Consider the following 21,947-nt stretch of genomic DNA (forward strand, 5'->3'; position numbering starts at 1 on the left):
AATGAATGGTCGTTACCTCATTGTATGCTCAGGACTGACAGCCCATCCGGAAGGATCACATGTGTTTGGAAGATGACATTTTTCAGTTTGATATTCACTGCAAAATCAATTTTCTGCAGTTATTGCAAATGTCAGGAAGTACAGAAAAATGCATGACTACTGATTAGTGTTTTTTGCTTTACCTTTTTTCTTCTCTTTATTATTAATTTGCATTAACATTGATTTTCTTTTGCAGGGTGTTTGATAGCAGCAGCCCGAGCTCCACCGTGCCACTTCTCACTTCAATCAGGTAATATCTTCCAGCATATCCACTAGTCAGATGAAATTATTTTCAGCCTTGTAAATGTACCTTATAGGAGATGCAGTGATTCAAAAGTCTGGGTGTAGACCAGGGATCCTCAAACTACGGCCCTCCAGCTGTTGTGGAATTACACATCCCATGAGGCATTGTAAAACTCTGACATTCACAGACATGACTAGGCATGATGGGAATTGTAGTTCCTGAACAACTGGAGGGTCATAGTTTGAAGACGCTTGGTGTAGACCCGGGGTCCTCAATAGGCGGACTCCGGGCCGCCTCCGGACCCACACGGACTTAAATCTGGACCGCCAAAGCGGTCTGCTTCCTTCTGTCTCAGCGGGGGGCAGAATTGAGAGGATCGGGAGGATCGGAGTGGCTGTGTCTTACACTTACAGCGCTGCATAATTACAAAAAGTCGAGTTCTTCTGCGGCGGAGAGGATGTCCTACAAAGTCCCACCTCCTGGGCCGGCTCTTACCTATGATAGACAGAACACTGGTGACATCTATCATAGGAGCCAGTGTCCAGGAGGCGGGACTTTGTAGGACATCCTCTCCATCGGGTAAGACGCTCTGCATTAATGGGGACACGCTCTGCATTAATGGGGGCACGCACAATGGTCGCTCTGCATTAATGGGGGCACGCACAATGGTCGCTCTGCATTAATGGGGGCACGCACAATGGTCGCTCTGCATTAATGGGGGCACGCACATGGTCGCTCTGCATTAATGGGGACACGCTCTGCATTAATGGGGGCACGCACAATGGTCGCTCTGCATTAATGGGGGCACGCACACTGGTCGCTCTGCATTAATGGGGGCACGCACACTGGTCGCTCTGCATTAATGGGGGCACGCACACTGGTCGCTCTGCATTAATGGGGGCACGCACATGGTCACTCTGCATTAATGGGGGCATGCACAATGGTCGCTCTCCATTGGATGGGGGCAAGTTTTGGGGAATGCCTTTTTTTTTTGTTGGCGTTCTGTATTTGGAATTTGACGGTCACTTTTCCGGACCTCAGACTGAATGGAAAATTTGTAAGTGGACCTTTCAAGTTTACATTTGAGTACCCCTGGTGTAGACTGTCACTGGCTGATATGTGTAAAATGTGCAAGAGCTATAGGCTGCTTAATCACTTCTGGACCGGAAAGGTTTTATCCCCTGCGTTACTTTAATGGACAATTGTGCGGTCGTGTGATGCTGTAGCCAAATAATGGCGCTTTTCAACTGCATGGAACCAAACGGTTCGGCTCGCTTTTGCGCTTTTCCACTGCATGGTACGGTGTTGGTACGGTACGGTACGGTACGGCGGCACTTTTCCACTACATGGAACCGAACGGTACTGCTCGCTTAAACAGTACCACCTCGGTTGTGGTTCCAGGAGGGCCGTACCGGTACCATATCCCACAATCCTTTGCATGCAGCCTTGACTGTTTGTCACTACTACATAGTTACATAGTTACATAGTTAGTGAGGCTGAAAAAAAGACACAAGTCCATCCAGTTCAACCTATGATGTGTGTGTGTGTTTGCTTTTAACCGTACATTGTATACCCCTGTATGTTGTACATTGTATACCCCTGTATGTTGTACATTGTATACCCCTGTATGTTGTACATTGTATACCCCTGTATGTTGTACATTGTATACCCCTGTATGTTGTACATTGCATACCCCTGTATGTTGTACATTGTATACCCCTGTATGTTGTACATTGTATACCCCTGTATGTTGTACATTGTATACCCCTGTATGTTGTACATTGTATACCCCTGTATGTTGTACATTGTATACCCCTGTATGTTGTACATTGTATACCCCTGTATGTTGTACATTGTATATCCCTGTATGTTGTACATTGTATACCCCTGTATGTTGTGGTCTTTAAGGTGTCCATCCAATAGTTTTTTGAAACTATCAATGCTCCCCGCTGATACGACTGCTTGCGGAAGAGAATTCCACATCCTTACCACTCTTACAGTGAAGAACCCCTTACGCACTTTAAGGTTAAACCGCCTTTCCTCAAGTTTTAGTGAGTGGCCACGCGTCTTATTGTATTCCCTTACTCTGAATAGTTTGTTCCTTATGCTAGGGTCACCAGTACAGTATTTGTACATTGATATCATATCCCCCCTCAATCGTCTCTTCTCCAGAGAGAATAGGTTCAGTGCTTGTAGTCTTTCCTCATAGCTGATGTCCTCCATTCCCCTAATCATTTTTGTTGCCCTTCTCTGGACTCTCTCCGGTTCCAGCACATCCTTCCTGAGGACCGGTGCCCAGAACTGGACAGCATACTCCAGATGTGGCCGGACCAGAGTTTTGTAGAGTGGAAGAATAATCTCTTTATTTCTGGAGAGAGAATCGTTGTTATCCCACCCACTTACTACTTTAGTGGAAAAGCAAACCGTACCGAACCGTTCCACCCTCGTACCATGCGGTACCATGCAGTGGAAAACTAAACTGAGCCAAGCAGGGCCGAGTGGAGCCGAGCCGGTAATTGCAGAGGAAAAGTGCCATAAAGTTGATGTCCTTTTTTTTTCCCCCCACAAATAGAATGCATGGGTGTGGTAGCGCTGCTGAAAAGAGAGAGGCTTAATTGTAAAGTGTATAAAATACAATAAAATCCATACAAAATATAATACAAAATAAATATATGTCTTACTAAAGTGCAATGTGGTTATATAAGGTGCAACCAACAGGATTAAATCCAAAACAAATAAATAATAAATAAATATGATAGCACTACTAAAAAAATTTAAAACATAAATTCTATAACATACATAATTATTTAATTTAGGATGTAGTGCCAAATAAGGTGAAGAGTATAGAAAAAGTGCAATGTGGTATAAAAGTCCAGTTCTTATTAGTGCAAAACAAGCGAAGAAGTCCAAATGGAAAAAACGGAATAAATATCCACTCCAAAAGTGCAAATGTGCAATATAAAGGAAGTCCAAAAAAATGTATCCCAAAGAACGCCCATGGGTCATTCCATGTGTATCCACTCTTTGGATAATGTGCTGCTATCACCAGGTGAAATGTCTGCTCACCTCCATAATTCACCCACTAGGGGGTCTCAAGCAGTTAAAGAGGTTGTAAACCCTCTTGTATAACTTTTACCTATAGGTAAGCCTATATTAAGGCTTACCTATAGGTGCTATAAATATCTCCCAAACTTGCACCGTTTAGGAGATGTTTACAGCGCAAACTGCCGATGACGTCATCGGCGCAGGCGCTCTGAGGGAACGGCCACCCGTGCCGTTCCTTCAGAGCTCAGTGCCGTGAACGGCGGCTCCCGCGCGCATGCGCGGGAGTGATGTAATCGCGCTTCCGGCCAATCAGATGGCCGGAGGACGCGAACCCGGAAGCGGGACGGCAGGACATGTCGCCGTCCTGTCGCTGAGGTGGCGGCACGGCGGGGGCTTCGTTTTAAGGTAAGTACTACATAATGAGCTAGTATGCGATGCATACTAGCTCATTATGCCTTTCTCTTTACAGGGCTTTTTTTTTCTCTGTTTTTTTTTTTTTACTTTACTTCCTCTTTAAGGGGCTGATGGATTCGTGTCGTCTGTTCAAATAGATCACTCCAGTATAATCCGCGTTACTCCAAATAAGGTTTAGCACATGTGAAAAAAAAAAGAGACAATCTCCAATGGTGCAGTACCGATAAATTCAGGAGGCATGAACCCAAAACCCAACTTCAAATATTAAACTCACATTTATTATAGTAAACAGCTTTAGAAAATCATGACTTCAAAAAGGTTACATCAAAATGTTAAACCTGCCCACCGCTTGGTACCTCTAAGCGTTACGCCATATCCATCATGGCTTCAACTGGAGGAAGGAAAAAATCTGCGATTTTTAGAGGGACTGCGACATTGCAGCAGTCAGATTGGACCAATGACATTTTTTACACTTTTGGGGGGACCAGTGACATTACTACAGTAATCAGTGCTAGAAATATGCACTGTTACTGTACTGATGACACTGGCAGGGAGGGGGTTAACCCAGGGGCGATCAACGGGTTAAGTGAGAGCCTAGGGGGTGCTTTCTAACTGTATGGGGGAGGGACTTGTGGAATCAACACAGAGACCTGTGATCCTATACAGGAGGACCACAGGCGCTCTGTGTTCATTCCAGAGAGAACGGTCTGCTGTGTTTGCAACAGCAGACAGTCGTTCTCTCTCCGCGGGGATTCATCGCGGGTGCCCGGCAGCAATTACAGCCGCCGGCCCCATGGATCGGCTTCCCCGCTGCCTAATAGGGAGTGCGCGCGCCCCCACGAGCACGCTCTTGCGAACCGACGTACCTATAGTAGATCTGCGGCGGGTGGTCGGCAAGTGGTTAACTGACAATTGCGCGGTCGTGCGACGCTGTACCCAAGTAAAATGAATGTCCTTTTTTCCCCCCCCCACAAATAGAGCTTTCTTTTGGTGGTATTACCTCTGCTGTTTTTTTATTTTTTGCGCTATAAGCAAAAAAAAAAGCGACAATTTTTAGTTTAAAAAAAAATATATATTTTTTTACTTTGTGCTTTAAAACACAGCCAATAATTTTTTTTTAAAAAATCTACTTTTTTCATCAATTTAGGCCAATATGTATTCCGCTGCATATTTTTGGTTAAAAAAAAAAGCTCCGATGTCCGCCGGTCACTCGCGATCTCCCGCTGGAGAGGGAGAAAGGCAGGCGGCTGATGTAAACAAAGCCGTCTGTCATTCTCCCTGGTGTAACTGCAGAGATCATACGATCCTGCTATGTAGGATCGTATGTCTCTGTGGTTACATCACAAGCCACACCCCTTTACAGTTATAATCACGCCCCTAGGGACACACTTTACCCCTTGATCACTAATAAAGTTAACCCCTTCCCTGCCAGTGTCATTTTTACAGTGACAGTGCATATGTATAGCACTGATTACTGCAGTAATGTCACTGGTCCCCCCAAAAGTGTCAAAAATGTCAGTCAAGGGTCCGATCTGTCCGCTGCAATGTCGCAGTCCTGCAAAAAAAAATCGCAGATCGCCGCCAGTACTAGTTAAAAAAAAAACAATAAAAATGACATAAATCTTTCCCGTAGTTAGTAAACGCAATAACTTTTGCGCAAACCAATCAAAATACGCTTATTGCAATTTTTTTTTTTTTTTTACCAAAAATATGTAGCAGAAAACAAATTGGCCTAAAATGTTAAAAAATTTTGATTTTTACATTTTTTTTTTTTTTTTTTTTTTTGGGGAATTTCATATAAAAAGCGAAAAATATTATTTTTTTCAGAATTGACGCTCTTTTTTTGTTTATAGTGCAAAAATTAAAAATCGCACAGGTGATCAAATATCACCAAAAGAAAGCTCTGTTTGTGGGGAAAAAAAGGACATCAATTTAATTTGGGTACAGCGTCGCACGACCGTGCAATTGTCCGTTAAAATCATGCAGTGCCGAATCGCAAAATAGGGCCTGGTCTTTGAGCAGCCAAATCCTCCGGGGCTTAAATGGTTAAAAAAAATCCCTACGCAAATACTGTGTGACGTTAAATTGCAATGACCGCTTTTATATTTTCTAAGGCCTCTGCTAAAAAAAAAAAAAAAAAATTATATGTATGTATGTATGTATGTATGTATGTATGTATGTGTATATGTATGTATGTATGTATGTATGTATATATATATATATATATATATATATATATATATATATATATATGTATATATGTATATATATATATATATATATATATATATATATATATATATATATATATATGTGTGTGTGTGTGTGTGTGTGTGTGTGTGTGTGTGTGTGTGTGTGTATGTATGTATGTATGTATATATATATATATATATATATATATATATATATATATATATATATATATATATATATATAATATATAATATATTGCAAAGGGTGCTGTGAATGAAAATATGTGGAGAAATGCTGGGCTAGATATTGGCCACCTCTATATTATTGTCACCAGTCTATTATTGGCATTTATCTACATGCTGACCTTTTTAGATCTTCTCTCTCCATTGTAGGCATAACAACTTCACAGGTCGCTGGCTGAGCCGTTTCCAAGCATTGTGGGACCCTAAGCAAGAGGACTGTTTCATGGTAGGCAGTATGAGTAGGCCTCGGCAGATTGAGGTTTACCATGAAGGCGGGAACCTCGTAGATAATTTCTGGGATGAAAACCTGAACTCTGTGTGCTCCATCAACATCATGCATCCCACCAGGAGTATCTTAGTCGGTGGGAACAGCAGCGGGAGGCTACATGTGTTCCGGAACCGGTCTGCCTAATACAAGAGGCTCTGTGAGGTCAGACCGAAGTCCGGTGATGGAAGCTGGAGGTTCATGATGAATCCGCTGCAATGTTTACTTGAATGATTCCAGTTGTGGAATGAATCCTGGTTCGCCCTGCTTCAACTTCTCAGGCGACTTTCTGTGATGTGCGAACACAGAAAATGCATGACAATGAAAAACCTTTTTATTTCAACAGGTGTTCTCTTCAGTGCTGCAACTCAAGTCGCAGCGCAGAAAAAAATAATGTTCCTGCACTACCTTTCTGCATCTTCCTTGTGACATGAGTGCCATAGGCTGCAGTGTTAAATTAATATTAAAGGCAAATTGTTTTTTAAATAACATGTTATAATTACCTGCTCTGTGCAGCAGTTTTGCACAGAGCAGCCCCTATCCTTCTCTTTTCGGGTGCCCTGACGACACTCCTGGCCCCTCCTTCCTACTGTGTGCCTCCACAGCAAGTAGCTTACCATCGGGGCACCAGGCTTGCTTCTGAGCCGCAGCTCTGCGTGTCCATTCACACAAAGCCACAGCTCAGCCCCCTCTCTCTCCTCATTGGCTCACTGGCTGTGATTGCCAATGGCTCCTACTGCTGTCTCAGCCAATGAGGAGGGAGAGCCGAGGCTCTTCTGCACATCTCTGGAGGAAGATCGGGCTCAGGTATTAGGGGGGACTGAGGGGGAAGCTGCATGAAGGTAAAAAACCTTCTGTGTGCAAAGAATGCAAGAACGCTGAGCCTTCCCCAAGGAAGTCTTTTCTTTCTGATCTTTGCGACTTTGGCTGCGACCTTAGAGGATTTTGTAAGTTCAGTTATGTGTTACACTCTGTATTGTTATGATTTGCCAAAGTTGCAAAACTTCAAAGTTGCATCATGGCACAAGCAAGTCGCAGTGCAAAGTCTAACTGGAAATCGCACGACTTTTGGAGTCACAGCAGTGTGAATCGAGCTTGAGTGTCGGTGGGTTATTTGCAGGGGCACCACATCCCAATTTTCTGAAGAACAACACAAAATACTATTGGAAATGGACTTTATAGGTGCCCAAAGACTATCCTAAAATATCTAATAAACTGTCATAGATAATGATCTAATAAATGATCATAAAATAACTTTTACAAATGTATTGATCGCATTAATAAGAACAGTTTACATATTAAATTACTTGTTAAAAAAAAAAAAAAAAATGGGGTTGTGTGACTCCCTCCTATTTAGGGATCCCTTGACGACTCTCTTTACAACATACATATATTGTTAGATCTGAGCATTCCTTTCCGGTAGTCTATCAATATTTTGTCTTGTTGAGGCATATTGTCACTAGTCAGGAGACTTCATCAGGGAATATTGTTTCCGCTACGCTTTTCACAGGGTAATAAAACCACATTGAATACGGAACAATCTCTGCGGACATACGACTCACTCCCACCACATTTCCGGTCCTCTGACTTGTTACTTGGCTCCGCCCCGCGCGTATTATCCCTAATCACAAGACTTCATCAGGTGATCTTGTTTCCTCAACACTTTTTGTGGGGTAATCATACTGCATTAATTAAATGTGTAACAATCTCTGGGGACATCCGACTCCCATCACATTTCCGGTCCTCGTATTTTGGCCTCCGTTGTCTCCACCCCCCGCATATTGTCACTAGTCACAAGACTTCATCAGGGAATGTTGTTTTCTCAATGCTTTTTGCATGAGGGAGAACCATAAATGTGCAACACGCAAAGAGTTGATCTTAGTGCAAAGTTTGGATTATTATGATGTTTCAAGATGATAAAGATTTTAGCTGTAATATAGGTCTAAATGTGCTGCTCCCACTTTGGGCATTGTGTAGACTGCCCTTCAGTTTTGACATGTCTTTTGCTTGCCCACTTTATTATTCATGGTTTACTGTGCCTTTAAGGGCTCGTCTGCTCAGCTACGTGTCTCTGTAAGATTAACTCAGAGCCACATAGAAGCTGCCATAGTGTATTAAAAAAAAAATATATACTCCCATTTCAACAAATTAAAACCGCATTGAATGTGTAACAATTTCTCAGGACATGCGGCTCATTCCTGCCACATTTCCAGTCCTCCAACGTCGCCGGGTTCCCTCCCATCGCGTTTCGTCACTAGTCAAGGGACTTCATCAGGGGTCATGTTTCCTCAACACTTTTTGCAGGGTAATACAATTGCATTGAATGTGTAACAATCTCTTCGGAAATATGACTCCATCCCGCCACATTTCCGGTCTTTCTACGTCACCTGGCTCCGCCCCGCGCATGTTTTCACAAGACTGTGTAAGAGAATGTGTAACAATCTCTTGAACATACAACTCACTCCTGCCACATTTCCGGTCCTCCGACTTCGGAGTCACCTGGCTCCGCCCAATGAGTGTCGTCCCTAGTCATGAGACTTCATCAGGGGCTCTTGTTTCCTTGATGCTTTTTGTGGGGTAAAAAAAACGCATTAAATGTGTAACAATCTCTTGAACATACAACTTACTCCCGCCACATTTCCGGTCCTACGACTTCGGCGTCACCTGGCTCCGCCCCACGAGTGTCGTCCCTAGTCACGAGACTTCATCAGAAGATCTTGTTTCCTCTACACTTTTCATGGGGTAAAACCTGTTTCCTCAGAAGAATGGGGGATAGCAATAAATCTGCAACAAAAATTGATCATAGAAAGTGCAAAGTTTTGCTCATCGTGATGTTTCAAGATTAGAATAAAATTTTCGCACAGTCACACAGTCCTTTTTAGGTTCTTAAGCCTGTTTTATATATGGTTGTAATAATGCTATCCATAAATATTGGGCATCCTAAAAAGTTAATTTATAATAGTATTGTGTGTGATTCTAGTTGTGGGCGAATTAACTATTTTCAAGATCATATTTTTCCTTGTTTTTATTAAATTCATTTTGTATATTTTGTCTCTTTGTATTTTTCATGTGAAACAGTTGTTTGTATAAAAAAAATATATTAAATATATGTTTAACTTTTTACAGTGCTTATTTTTCCTTACCTGAATGTTAGAAGTAGCAGTGCGCATGCGTTGGGCTGGTGTGCACATTTCTATTGTCTTCTTTTCCTGCCTGGTGGTCAGTGTGATCCCTCAGTCCGCTCCGACGGATCGCACTTGGCTTAGTACAATTACTGTGGCTCAATGATGCCAGTTTTCTTCTCTTGCAGTCAGGGGGAGCTTTTCTCACGACCCGCTTAGTCTGCCAGTGCATGGGACATATTGATTTCAGTGTGTTGAAAGTGAGATGGATGCTAATGAGAGGTTAAAGCACTTAGTAGTAATTGCCTGACTACCGTGCTGCTGCTGCAATGATGACGCCTTTGAGTTACTGTCACTGATCCACAACATGTATGAAGAGCAGGAGATCGAGTCTCTGACCTACAACATGTATGTAGAGCAGGAGATCGAGTCTCTGACCTACAACGTGTATGTAGAGCAGGAGATCGAGTCTCTGACCTACAACGTGTATGTAGAGCAGGAGATCGAGTCTCTGACCTACAACATGTATGAAGAGCAGGAGATCGAGTCTCTGACCTACAACATGTATGTAGAGCAGGAGATCGAGTCTCTGACCTACAACATGTAAGTAGAGCAGGAGATCGAGTCTCTGACCTACAACATGTATGTAGAGCAGGAGATCGAGTCTCTGACCTACAACGTGTATGTAGAGCAGGAGATCGAGTCTCTGACCTACAACGTGTATGTAGAGCAGGAGATCGAGTCTCTGACCTACAACATGTATGTAGAGCAGGAGATCGAGTCTCTGACCTACAACATGTATGTAGAGCAGGAGATAGAGGCTCTGACCTACAACATGTATGTAGAGCAGGAGATCGAGGCTCTGACCTACAACATGTATGAAGAGCAGGAGATAGAGGCTCTGACCTACAACATGTATGTAGAGCAGGAGATCGAGTCTCTGACCTACAACGTGTATGTAGAGCAGGAGATCGAGTCTCTGACCTACAACGTGTATGTAGAGCAGGAGATCGAGGCTCTGACCTACAACATGTATGTAGAGCAGGAGATCGAGTTTCTGACCTGCTACGTGTATGTAGAGCAGGAGATCGAGTCTCTGACCCGCTATGGAAGAATGGTCAAACATTCCCATAGTCGCACTCCTAAAATTTGTGAACAGCCTTCCCCAAAGAGTTGAAGCGGTTATATCTGCAAAGGGTTGGCCAATTCAATATTGAACCCTACAGACTAAGACTGGGATGCCTGTAGAGCAGGAGATCGAGTCTCTGACCCTCTACGTGTATGTAGAGCAGGAGATCAAGTCTCTGACCTGCTACGTATATATAGAGCATGAGATCCAAGTCTCTGAGCCTCTATGAAAGAATGGTCTAACATTCCCATAATCACACTCCTAAACCTTGTGGACGGCCTTCCCCGAAGAGTTGAAGCTGTTGTATCAGCAAAGGGTGGGCCAACTCAATATTGAACCCTACAGACTAAAGCCTCGTACACACGCACCGATTGTTGGCTGTGAATTTTCGGCCAACGTCCGATCGACCGATTGTCGGCTTGTTGGTATGATGATTCCAACAGCCGACTGCAACTTTTCGGCCGAACAAAATCTGGTGTGCAGGCTATAAAATTTTTGTTGGCCGTCAACAGAACGGCCGATTGTTCGCCAGTCAGTACAGATTTCGGCAGACAAAAATCAGATGAGCAAGACTGGGCATGCTCAGAGAAGAAAAAACACACGGAAAGTTAACCAGCACATGACATCACTTCTGAAGTTGGTTGTTGTTGGCCGACAAAATTTGTGTGCAGTCTAGAGCACATTTCAACCAACACAACAACACTGGACAAAAGACGGCCGATCGGTCGGCCAACAATCGGTGCGTGTGTATGAGGCTTTAGACTGTGATGCCTGTAGAGCAGGGGATCGAGTCTCTGACCCACTGTGTATGTAGAGCAGGGGATTGAGTCTCTGACCCACTGTGTATGTAGAGCAGGGGATTGAGTCTCTGACCCACTGTGTATGTAGAGCAGGGGATCGAGTCTCTGACCCACTGTGTATGTAGAGCAGGGGATCGAGTCTCTGACCCACTATGCGTATGTAAAGCAGGAGATAGTCTCTGACCTACATGTATGTAGAGCAGGAAATCGAGTCTCTGACCTATAACATGTATGGAGAGCAGGAGATCGAGTCTCTGACCCACTATGCGTATGTAGAGCAGGAGATCGAGTTTCTAACCCACAACATGTATGGAGAGCAGGAGATCGAGCCTCTGACCCACAACATGTATGGAGAGCAAGAGATTGAGTCTCTGACCCACTATGCATATGTAGGGCAGGAGATCGAGTCTCTGACTGACATGTATGGAGAGCAGGAGATCGAGTCTCTGACCTGCAAAATGTGTGAAGAGCAGGAGATAGTCTCTTGCCCGCAACATGTATGCACAGCAGGAGCTCCAGTCACATGACCCGCAACATGTTCGAGGACCACAAGATCATGTCTTTGACCTGCACCATGTATGAGGAGCAGGAGCTCAAGTCACTTTTTCTTGGACCGTTACTATAGTCCCACAGCAAGTATGAATTATAATGCCTCCATTACTTGCTTTATACTGTTTTCTTGTACCCTGAATAGTATAAATATATGTTAAAATTGTCTGGAAACCAGGAATGTTTGTAACCTTTTCACTTATACAATGATAACCTTTTTAAACTAGGGCACTAAATCCCACTCTTCAGAGCTCAGTCTCAGGTGGATGACCCAGTATTGCTGCACCATTTTCCACACACCTTACTGCCTTTTCAGCCTAACATCCCTTTTGCCTCAAGGACTTTTGTTGCTGGTTTGTCACTACCCGGGTTTCTACTCTCTCCATCACAGACAAGCTTTCCCTGTTTCCACACCCTGCTCTGTGACTGACCCACAGGGGAATAAGCTCACTTATCGCAAGCATGGAAACCATGCACAAGGGAACGGTGGCAGAAACCAAAGGCATGCAAAACATGCTACCCTTGTACTGAAGCAGGACCCTGTTTTAACCCCTTCATGTTGACTGTACGCATATATGTGGCCTTATGGAAGTGAGTCTTTATCCATGGGGCCACATACACTATATTGTCAAAAGTATTGGGACACCTGCCTTTACACACACATGAACTTTAATGGCATCCCAGTCTTAGTCCGTAGGGTTTAATATTGAGTTGGCCCACCCTTTGCAGCTATAACAGCTTCAACTCTTCTGGGAAGGCTGTCCACAAAGTTTAGGAGTGTATCTATGGGAATGTTTGACCATTCTTTGGCCATGGTGTGCAGTTATGTTGGAACAGGAAGGGGCCATCCCCAAACTCCTCCCACAAAGTTGGGGGCATGAAATTGTCCAAAATGTCTTGGTATGCTGCCGCCTTAAGCGTTCCCTTCACTGGAACTAATGGCGCTTTTCCACTGCATGGAACCGAAAGGTTCGGCTCGCTTTTGTGCTTTTCCACTGCTGGTATGGCACGGCGGCGCTTTTCCACTGCATGGAACCGAACGGTACGGCTCTCTAAAACAGTACCACCTCGATTGTGGTTCCAAGAGGTACCATATCCCACAATCCTTTGCATGCAGTCACTACTAGCCACTGATTGGTCAGAGAATCGTTTTTATCCCACCCACTTAACTTTGGTACTACTTTAGTGGAAAAGCAAACCATACCAAACCGTTCCAACACCGTACCATGCGGTACCAGCAGTGGAAAAGCAAACTTGGCCAAGCAGGGCCGAGTAGAGCCGAGCCAGTACTTGCAGTGGAAAAGTGCCATAAGGGGCCAAACCCAACCCCTGAAAAACAACCCCACACCATAATTCCCCCTCCACCTAATAATTTGGACCCGTGCACAAAGCAAGGTCCATAAAGACATGGATGAGCGAGTTTGTGCAGGCCAGTCAAGTTCTTCAACCCCAGAGTCCTGACCTCAACCCGATAGAACACCTTTGGGATGAATAAGAGCGCAGAGCCTTCTCTCCAACATCGGAGCCTAACCTCACAAATGCATTTCTGGAAGTATGGTCAAACATTCACATAGACACGCTCCTAAACCTTGTGGACAGCCTTCCCAGAAGAGTTGAAGCTGTTATAGCTGCAAAGGGTGGGCCAACTCAATATTGAACCCTACAGACTAAGACTGGGATGCCATTAAAGATCATGTGTGTAAAGGCAGGCGTCCAAATACCCCTCAGCACTGTTGGCAGTAGACACTGTACTTACCCCCCCTGGATTGGTGTCATTGACTGCAATAACAACCCCCTGCATTGATGTCACTGACTGCATTAATAACCCCCTGCATTGGTGCCAGTGACTGCAATAAAAAACCTCAGCACTGGTGGTCAGTTGCAGCGCTGTTAATTCCCCATCACCACCACCTTCATTGGTTAACCTCCTCCTTGCACCGGTAGTCAGTGTCAGTGCTGTTAACTCTCACCCTCATTGGTGGTCCCAATGAACCCACTTGTGGCAGTTTTACTTACCAGATCACACACTTCTGCACCGCTTTCTTCATCATGATGTCAGGATAAAACTACACTTCTACTGCCAGAAGATCACTTGGAAAATGTCCCAGCACTCGGCATCTTGCTGCCACTCTGCAGAGTGCCCAACACGCAGCGGACCCCTTGTCTGTCTTTAACCACTCCCCCCCCCCCCTTAGGTGTGCGCAGCCTATTGCATTAGAGAGTGCACCCCAATGCTCACACACACACATGAACACCACCAGCTTTCACAAGGAGGAGGCTCTGGTGGTGTAAATACGGGTGTAATGTGTTCCTAAAGTTGAACCTAGCCTTTCCTATAATGGGGACATTTACACTGGCCACTGGCACCCCCAACCACCCACCTAGTGCTGCCCCTGGATTGCTAATGCACATGGGGTGATTCGAGTGTGCGCAGACCTATGTCCCCCCCACCCTCCATGATTGCAAGTCCCGACCTATAGGCCAACCATACAAACAAAGGAAAGACACAGAGCCCAGAGTGGATCATGATACATCTTTTATTCTTATTTAAAAATATTGTCCCAGGTAAGGACCATTATGCATGTCGTTTCTCCACACCCCATGGCAGGTGGCACTGTGGAAAAAACATGATCCGGAATTGGCACAAGGACATGTCAATTATCAGCTGGATGAGACTTAAAAGATTCACAGTTGCAGTAAGTTTCCTTGGCAGATATATCACGCGGTCTACTGGCTCATGCGTGACCGCAACATATGTGCGCGGGACAGGAAACGGGCAGATCTGGGAAGAACACATGACTTTTTTTTTTTTTCTACGCCCAAAAAAAGAAAAAAAAAAAAAACCAGCAATGGGATGCTCCCTGGTAAGGCAGCTTTATTTTTCTAATGCTTGATACAGTCACAAAGCAACTCAGCACCAGAATGAATCCATTGTTCTAGAGCAAATTCTAGAAAGAAAACTGCATAGAAGGATTTAGTTATTTTTTTTGTTTACATACCATGAACATGAATTGAAGTGCTAAACTGCGGAACGATCCGTATACTAGGACTGGACAACTATTGGATGGCACCAGTGTTGGCATAAAAGCAATTTGTTGTCTGGTATTTGGGTGTCAGAGCGTAGAATCCAGCTACACCCCGACAATGACACAGGACAGATATGCACTGGTGACAATATGGAATGTTGAGCGGCCACAGACCGTATAAAATGGCTCCTTTCATAAGCGTGGCTTTGTATCCTAAGTCTTTTTTTTTTTTTTAAAGGCGTCTTTCACAATATCAGTGTGCTGGTTTTTAGCTTCATGCATTTGCTAAGCAGGCAGCTCCAAAGACGTATTGATTAATCATTGCACCCTCTCCTCTCTGATCAGAATTGGAAGCGATGACTGTCCTTTGCATGCACTTCTGACGTGTTTTGCATAGTCCAGCTTGCCACTGTAGAGTGGTTTGCAGGTTCTCCTTACAGAGGAAATGATCAGAAATACTCAGGAACAGTCATCGGCTGCCAGAAACAATGGCTTGTGGTGTCTCTGTATGGGGATTTTATCTGTGCACATCTGGATCTGACCCCCTCCCCGAGTCAAGTATATCTACCACAAACATGCAGCATGTCTTCTATGGATTTCAGCCCAAAGGCTGTGGGTTTGTTTATTTCAGGATTACAGATATGAATCATGTATTATTATATAGGCGGTCCCCGGGTTACAAACATCTGACTTACAATGTTCCCTCTAATTTTTTACTGTGCTGAGCTAATAAAAAAATTTCTGAGCGCAAAGTGCCCACAGCATTGCCCCCAATCAATGCAGAATGCCCACAGTATTGCCCCCAATCAATACAGAATGCCAACAGCATTGCCCCCAATCAATGAGATGCCAGCGTTCCCCCCGCAAGACCCGCACACTTACCTCACGGCAGCTTGACTTCAGTCCCCGCGTCACCCCGCGTCTCCTCAGTCCTCCCGCCTCCTCCTGGGCCAATGGCATGGCTTTTGCCTTTCGGCCAATCAGGAAGTGGGAGGACCCGCTCCCTGATTGGCCAGGAGGAGGATCCGTCTGACAATAGCGAATTTTAATTCGCTATTGTCACACAATGGGCGGGCTCGGGGCGCACTGCTCTGCTCCCCGGCTGCCACAGTAAAATAATGTAAAGTTCCTCGAGCGGCCCGGTACCGTTTCATCCACGGACCGGTACCAGTGCGCGGCCCGGTTACCTTCACGTCGTCTGCGGCTGCGCGGTCTGAATTTGTGCTGCGCGGGACCATCAATTAGAACGCGCGTCCGCGCAGCTTAAAGGGAACATTGCTTACAAACGACTCCTACTTACAAACAGAGGGAGACAACAGGAAGTGAGGGGAATCTACCCCTGGAAGAGTTATCATCAGGGCCATCTTACCGAATGGGCACACTGGGCAGTTGCCCGGGTGCCCCACCTGCCCAGCAACCTAGCCCCAGCCAAGCTTTAGTCCCGATTCCCATGTGCATCCCGCCGCCGAACTTAGCAGGTGGCAAGTGCCTGTCGACCCTGCGCTGCTGTCAGGCCACTTGGGCCGTGGAGGGGGAGCCCACAACTGCAGCAATGCCTGTCCGCCCCCACAGGAACAGGCGCACACAGGACAGTCGAGTCTGACTCCCGTCCGTGTGTGTGTTCACTGGACCCAGCTGCCCAACTTAGCAGGTGGCAAGTGCCTGTCGACCCTGCGCTGCTGTCAGGCCACTTGGGCCGTGGAGGGGGAGCCCACAACTGCAGGAATGCCTGTCCGCCTCCACAGGAACAGGCGCACACAGGACAATCGAATCTGACTCCTGTCTATGTGTGTGTTCACTGGACCCAGCCGCTGAACTTGGAAGCTGTCATTTAGCCTGGCACTGCTGTAGCAATAAATATCGCCTTATTGAAAATTTGCATTTTTATTCTCGTGGGTGATTGTGTAGACGGGGCCCCAGTGCACTGCATTGCTCGGGCCCTTTAATGCTCTTAAGATGGCACTGGTTATCATGGGGAAAAAGGTGTCTCCACTGGGGCTGTATCACCAATCCTTGTTTCCACAACAACCCAAAATTTGTAAAAATCCAATTGTCCTAAGGACAGAAAGTGAGGTGAAATCTTCTGAACAGGGACACAAGACAGCAAAAAAAATGTTACAATGTTAACCCTTTCCCTATGCTATCTAAAAAATATTAAAAATATTTTTTTGGCTGGAGCTACACTTAAAAAAATGTACCTGTTCTGACTTACAAAGTCACCTTAGGAACAAACCTACAAGACCCTATCTTGTTCGTAACCCGGGGACCGCCTGTATATGGGTTGTACCAAAAGTATTGCAAAAGTGGGCACCATTTTTGTTAATACATTACATAGTTCGTTCAAATTTCGAATGTTGGTAGAATACCTCTTCATCTACAGTAACTCTTCTTTTTTATTCATTGCAGGTAAATAATAGTTTCCAAGCAGACGCAATGTGTCGTCATTGAGTTCTTGACCTACACTATATTACTAAAAGTATTGGGACGCCTGCCTTTACACACACATGAACTTTAATGGCATCCCAGTCTTAGCCCTTAGGGTTCAATACTGAGTTGGCCCACCCTTTGCAGCTATAACAGCTTCAACTCTTCTGGGAAGGCCATCCACAAGGTTTAGGAGTGTCTATGGGAATGTTTGACCGTTCTTTGGCCATGGTGTGCAGTCATGTAGGAACAGGAAGGGGCCATACCCAAACTGTTCCCACAAAGTTGGGAGTATGAAATTGTAGAAAATATCTTGGTATACCGACGCCTTAAGCGTTCCCTTCAGTGTAACTAAGGGGCCAAATCCAACCCCTAAAAAACAACCCCCACACCATAATTCCCCCTCCACCAAATGATTTGGACCAGTGCACAAAGCAAGGTCTATAAAGACACAATAGTAAAAACTGGATACTAATATTTGGACTGAGTTATACTAGGAGTTGGAAGCTCTGGTGCATGAGGAGAACTATGATTTAATTGGTGTTGCTGAATCTTGGCTTCATTCTTCACATGACTGGGCTATTAATATTCCTGGCTTTGCTCTCTTTTGGAAAGACATGGTAAAACGGAGGGGTGGTGGTGTCTGTCTCTATGTGAGAAGTGATCTCAAAGTGAGTGTGAAAGAGGACCTAGCTGATGGAGAGTGTGATGAGTCTGAAGCAGTGTCGGTGGTGGGACGGTACTCACCGTCACTGGGAGTGAAAGACCGTTACTTAAGGGGCACTGAGAAAATGGTTTGGATAACTTCAAATGGGTTAATAATTTATCAACAGAGTAATATTTATCAACAATATCTCTCAAGAACTATGAAGATTTAATCCCACTTTACACTGTGAGACCAATAGCCTGTTGCCATGAAATCTGTGACACCTAAATAATCATAAAAATACGTAGATGTGTATTCCATGTACTTCAATGTAGGAGACGGACAGACTGTCTTTGGCAGTCTTGTCCTATTGTCTATTTGGTTGATGGGGATTGTGTTAAGTCTGCCTGTCCCATTGTTAAATGTTAATGACCTCACATTGTTCTGTCTAGATAATTAGTTCAGGTTAATTCTGTTTCTGTATACAATTTAATCTGCATATGATAATGTAATCAGGCAGAAGGGAGGGATTGTGTACACTGGTGGGAGTGACTGAATGTAAAACTCTGTTTTTATTGGATTGTGAATGTATTGCTCTGGTAACAGTGTGTCTTAAAAAAAAAAAAAAATTGTAATAGTGTCACCAGTGTCCCTGGTCACCGCCACACAAGTTATATGATGACGCTGTACTGCTCTGAAGACAGTATGTAAAAAAAAAACTTTTATTAACCACTTCAGCTCCGCAAGATTTTACCCCCTTAATGACCAGGCCATTTTTTTGCGATTCGACAGTGCGTTATTTTAAGGAAAAATTGCGCGGTCGTGTAGTGCTGTACCCAAATACAATTGATGTCCTTTTTCTTCCCACAAATAGACCTTTATTTTGGTGGTATTTGATCACCTCTGCAGTTTTTAGATTTTGTGCTATAAACAAAGAGCGACAATTCTGAAAAAAAAAAAAAACACAATATTTTTTATTTTCTGCTATAAAACATTCCTAATAAAAAAAATTAAAAAATCCATTTTTTTTTTATCAGTTTAGGCCACTTTGTATTCTGCTACATATTTTTGGTTAAAAAAAATCCCAAAAAGTGTATTTTAATTGGTTTGCGCAAAAGTTATCACGTTTACAAACGACGGGATGGATATTTGGACTTTTTATTTTTTTTGTTTTTATTAGTAATGGCGGCGATCAGCGATTTTTAGCGGGACTGCGACATTGCGGCGGACAGATCGGACCCCTGACATTTTTGACGCTTTTTGGGGAATAGTGACATTACTACAGTAATCAGTGCTAAATAATATGCACTGTTACTGTAAAAATGACACTGGCAGGGAAGGGGTTAATGTATGCCTAACTGTGCTCACAGACTGAGGAGGGGGGGGGGGCACAGAGAGATCGGGGTATCCGCTTAGCTGAAACTCCTGATCTCTCTCTGCTTGTATGACAGAAGAGCCGCCTGCTTTGTTTACATAGGAGGGCGGGTCTTCTGTCAGTTTCTCTGACGATCGCGGTGATCGCCGCCGCTCCTCCCGTGGGCTGCCTCCCGCTGTGTCTTATCGCAGTGGGAGCGTGGCTCCAGCGACGTGCGCGCCCCGTAGAGACTGCTTGCACAAAATCACGTGATTTTGTGCAGCCGAGCAGCCCTCCTGCAGTAAATCTGCGTGGGGCGGTCGACAAGTAGTTAAATTGGATTGGGAAAAAAAACTATTTCTTTTAATTTCTTAATTTTCCAAAAAATTGTAACAAAAAAATGACAACTTCACGAACTCGCTATGGGCTCTTACTAAATACCTCGGACTGTCTACTTTCCAAAAAGGGGTCATTTTGGGGGTTATTTGTACTGTCCTGGCATTTTCGGGCCTCCAAAATGAGATCGGCCGTCAGTACATCAGGATTGAATTGATACATTTTCAGATACATCCCATAATATGAGGACTCTATAACTTTTGTACAGACTAAATAATATACACTGATTTGGATTATTTTCACCAAAGAAATGTAGCAGAATACAGTTTGCCCTAAATTTATGAAGAAAGATTATTTATTTGCAACTTTTTATAACAAAAATGAAGAAAAACTTTTTTTTTTTTTTCCTTAAAATTTTCTGCCTTTTTTGACTTGGAAAAAAAACAAAAAACCCCAGTTGCGATTAAAGAGGTTGTAAACTCATGAAAAAAAATAGTTTTCCAACCTGAAAGCGAAACATATAATAAGCTAGTATGCATCGCATACTAGCTCATTATGAAATACTTACCTTAGAAAGAGCCCCCGCCGTGCCGCCCGTTTACCTGTATGATGGGCGACATGTTCAGTCGCCCGTCTTCCGGGATCGCGGCATCCGGCCATCTGATTGGCCGGACCCACGATTACGCGTGGGAGCCGACGGTCATGGCACGGGGCTCTGAAGGAACAGCACCAGCGGCCGTTCCATCAGAGCGCATGCGCCGGTGACGTCACTGACTTCATGTAAGGTAAATATCTCCTAAACGGTACATGTTTGGGAGATATTTACAGTACCTATAGGTAAGCCTTATCATAGGCCCACCTATAGGTAAAAGTGTCCGAGGAGGGTTTACTTCATCTTTAAATACCACCAAAAAAAACCTCTATTTGGAAGAAAAAAAATTATAAAAATGTCATATGGGTACAGTGTGTCATGACCGCGCAATTGTCATTCAAGTGCAAAATCGCTGAAATCTGAAAATTGGCCTGGGCAGGAAGGAAGTGGGTGAAAGTGCCCGGATTGAGGGGGGGGGGCAGGAAGTGGGTGAAAGTGCCCGGATTGAGGGGGGGGGGGGGCAGGAAGTGGGTGAAAGTGCCCAGTATTGGGAGGGGCAGGACGTGGGTGAAAGTGCCCAGTATTGGGAGGGAAGCAAAAAGGCGGTGAAAGTGCCTGGTATTGGGGGGGAGGCAGGAAGGGGGTGAAAGTGCCCAGTATTGGGAGGGGGGCAGGAAGGTGGTGAAAGTGCCTGGTATCAGGGGGGGGCAGGAAGGGGGTGAAGGTGCCCAGTATTGGGAGGGGGGCAGGAAATGGGTGAAAGTGCCCGGTATTGGGAGGGGGCAGGAAGTGGGTGAAAGTGCCCGGTATTGAGGGGGGGCAGGAAGTGGGTGAAAGTGCCCGGTATTGAAGGGGGTGAAAGTGCCCGGGAATTGGGGGGGCAGGAAGTGGGTGAAAGTGCCCGGTATTGAGGGGGGCAGGAAGTGGGTGAAAGTGCCCGGTATTGGGGGGGCAGGAAGTGGGTGAAAGTTGCCGGGAATTGAGGGGGGGCAGGAAGTGGGTGAAAGTGCCCGGTATTGGGGGGGCAGGAAGTGGGTGAAAGTTGCCGGGAATTGAGGGGGGGCAGGAATTGGGTGAAAGTGCCCGGTATTGAAGGGGGTGAAAGTGCCCGGGAATTGGGGGGGCAGGAAGTGGGTGAAAGTGCCCGGTATTGGGGGGGGCAGGAAGTGGGTGAAAGTGCCCGGTATTGGGGGGGGGGAGCAGGAAGTGGGTGAATGTGCCTAGTATTGGTGGTTAAAAAAAAAAAACAGGAAACCAGCATTCAAGGCAAACCACAGTGGGAGACCATCAGTGTTGGACAGCCTGCCCTGCACCCCTCCTATGTCAAGAACTCAATGACCGTATGTTGCTTCTGCTTGGAATCCTGCAATGAAAAATAAGAGTTACTACAGTATAAAGGAAGAGTTACTCCACCAACATGTGAAATATGAACAATAAATGTAAGTTGTTAAAAACGTTTTGCCCACTTTAGCATTATTTTCGGCCTGTTAAAGAATTCTGTGATGGAAGAAGCCCCCCCAGGACCAA

At 44.9% G+C, this 21,947-nt stretch overlaps 1 protein-coding gene across 2 annotated transcripts in view; it reads left to right on the top strand.

Moving 5' to 3' along the window:
• WDR76 (WD repeat domain 76) overlaps nucleotides 1-6,738 on the top strand; it is a 64,023-nt gene extending 57,285 nt beyond the window's left edge. For both annotated transcript variants that reach the window (XM_082253004.1, XM_082253005.1), the window contains exons 14-15: nucleotides 236-289; nucleotides 6,328-6,738. In XM_082253004.1, the coding sequence (XP_082109130.1) occupies nucleotides 236-289; nucleotides 6,328-6,589 (316 nt within the window). In that variant the 3' untranslated portion in view covers nucleotides 6,590-6,738. The remainder of the gene's footprint in view (nucleotides 1-235; nucleotides 290-6,327) is intronic.
• The last annotated feature ends 15,209 nt before the right edge of the window (nucleotides 6,739-21,947 follow it).

This window comes from Pelophylax lessonae (genome assembly GCF_965119305.1).
Source record: "Pelophylax lessonae genome assembly, chromosome: 4".
Classification (NCBI taxonomy): Eukaryota; Metazoa; Chordata; class Amphibia; order Anura; family Ranidae; genus Pelophylax; species Pelophylax lessonae.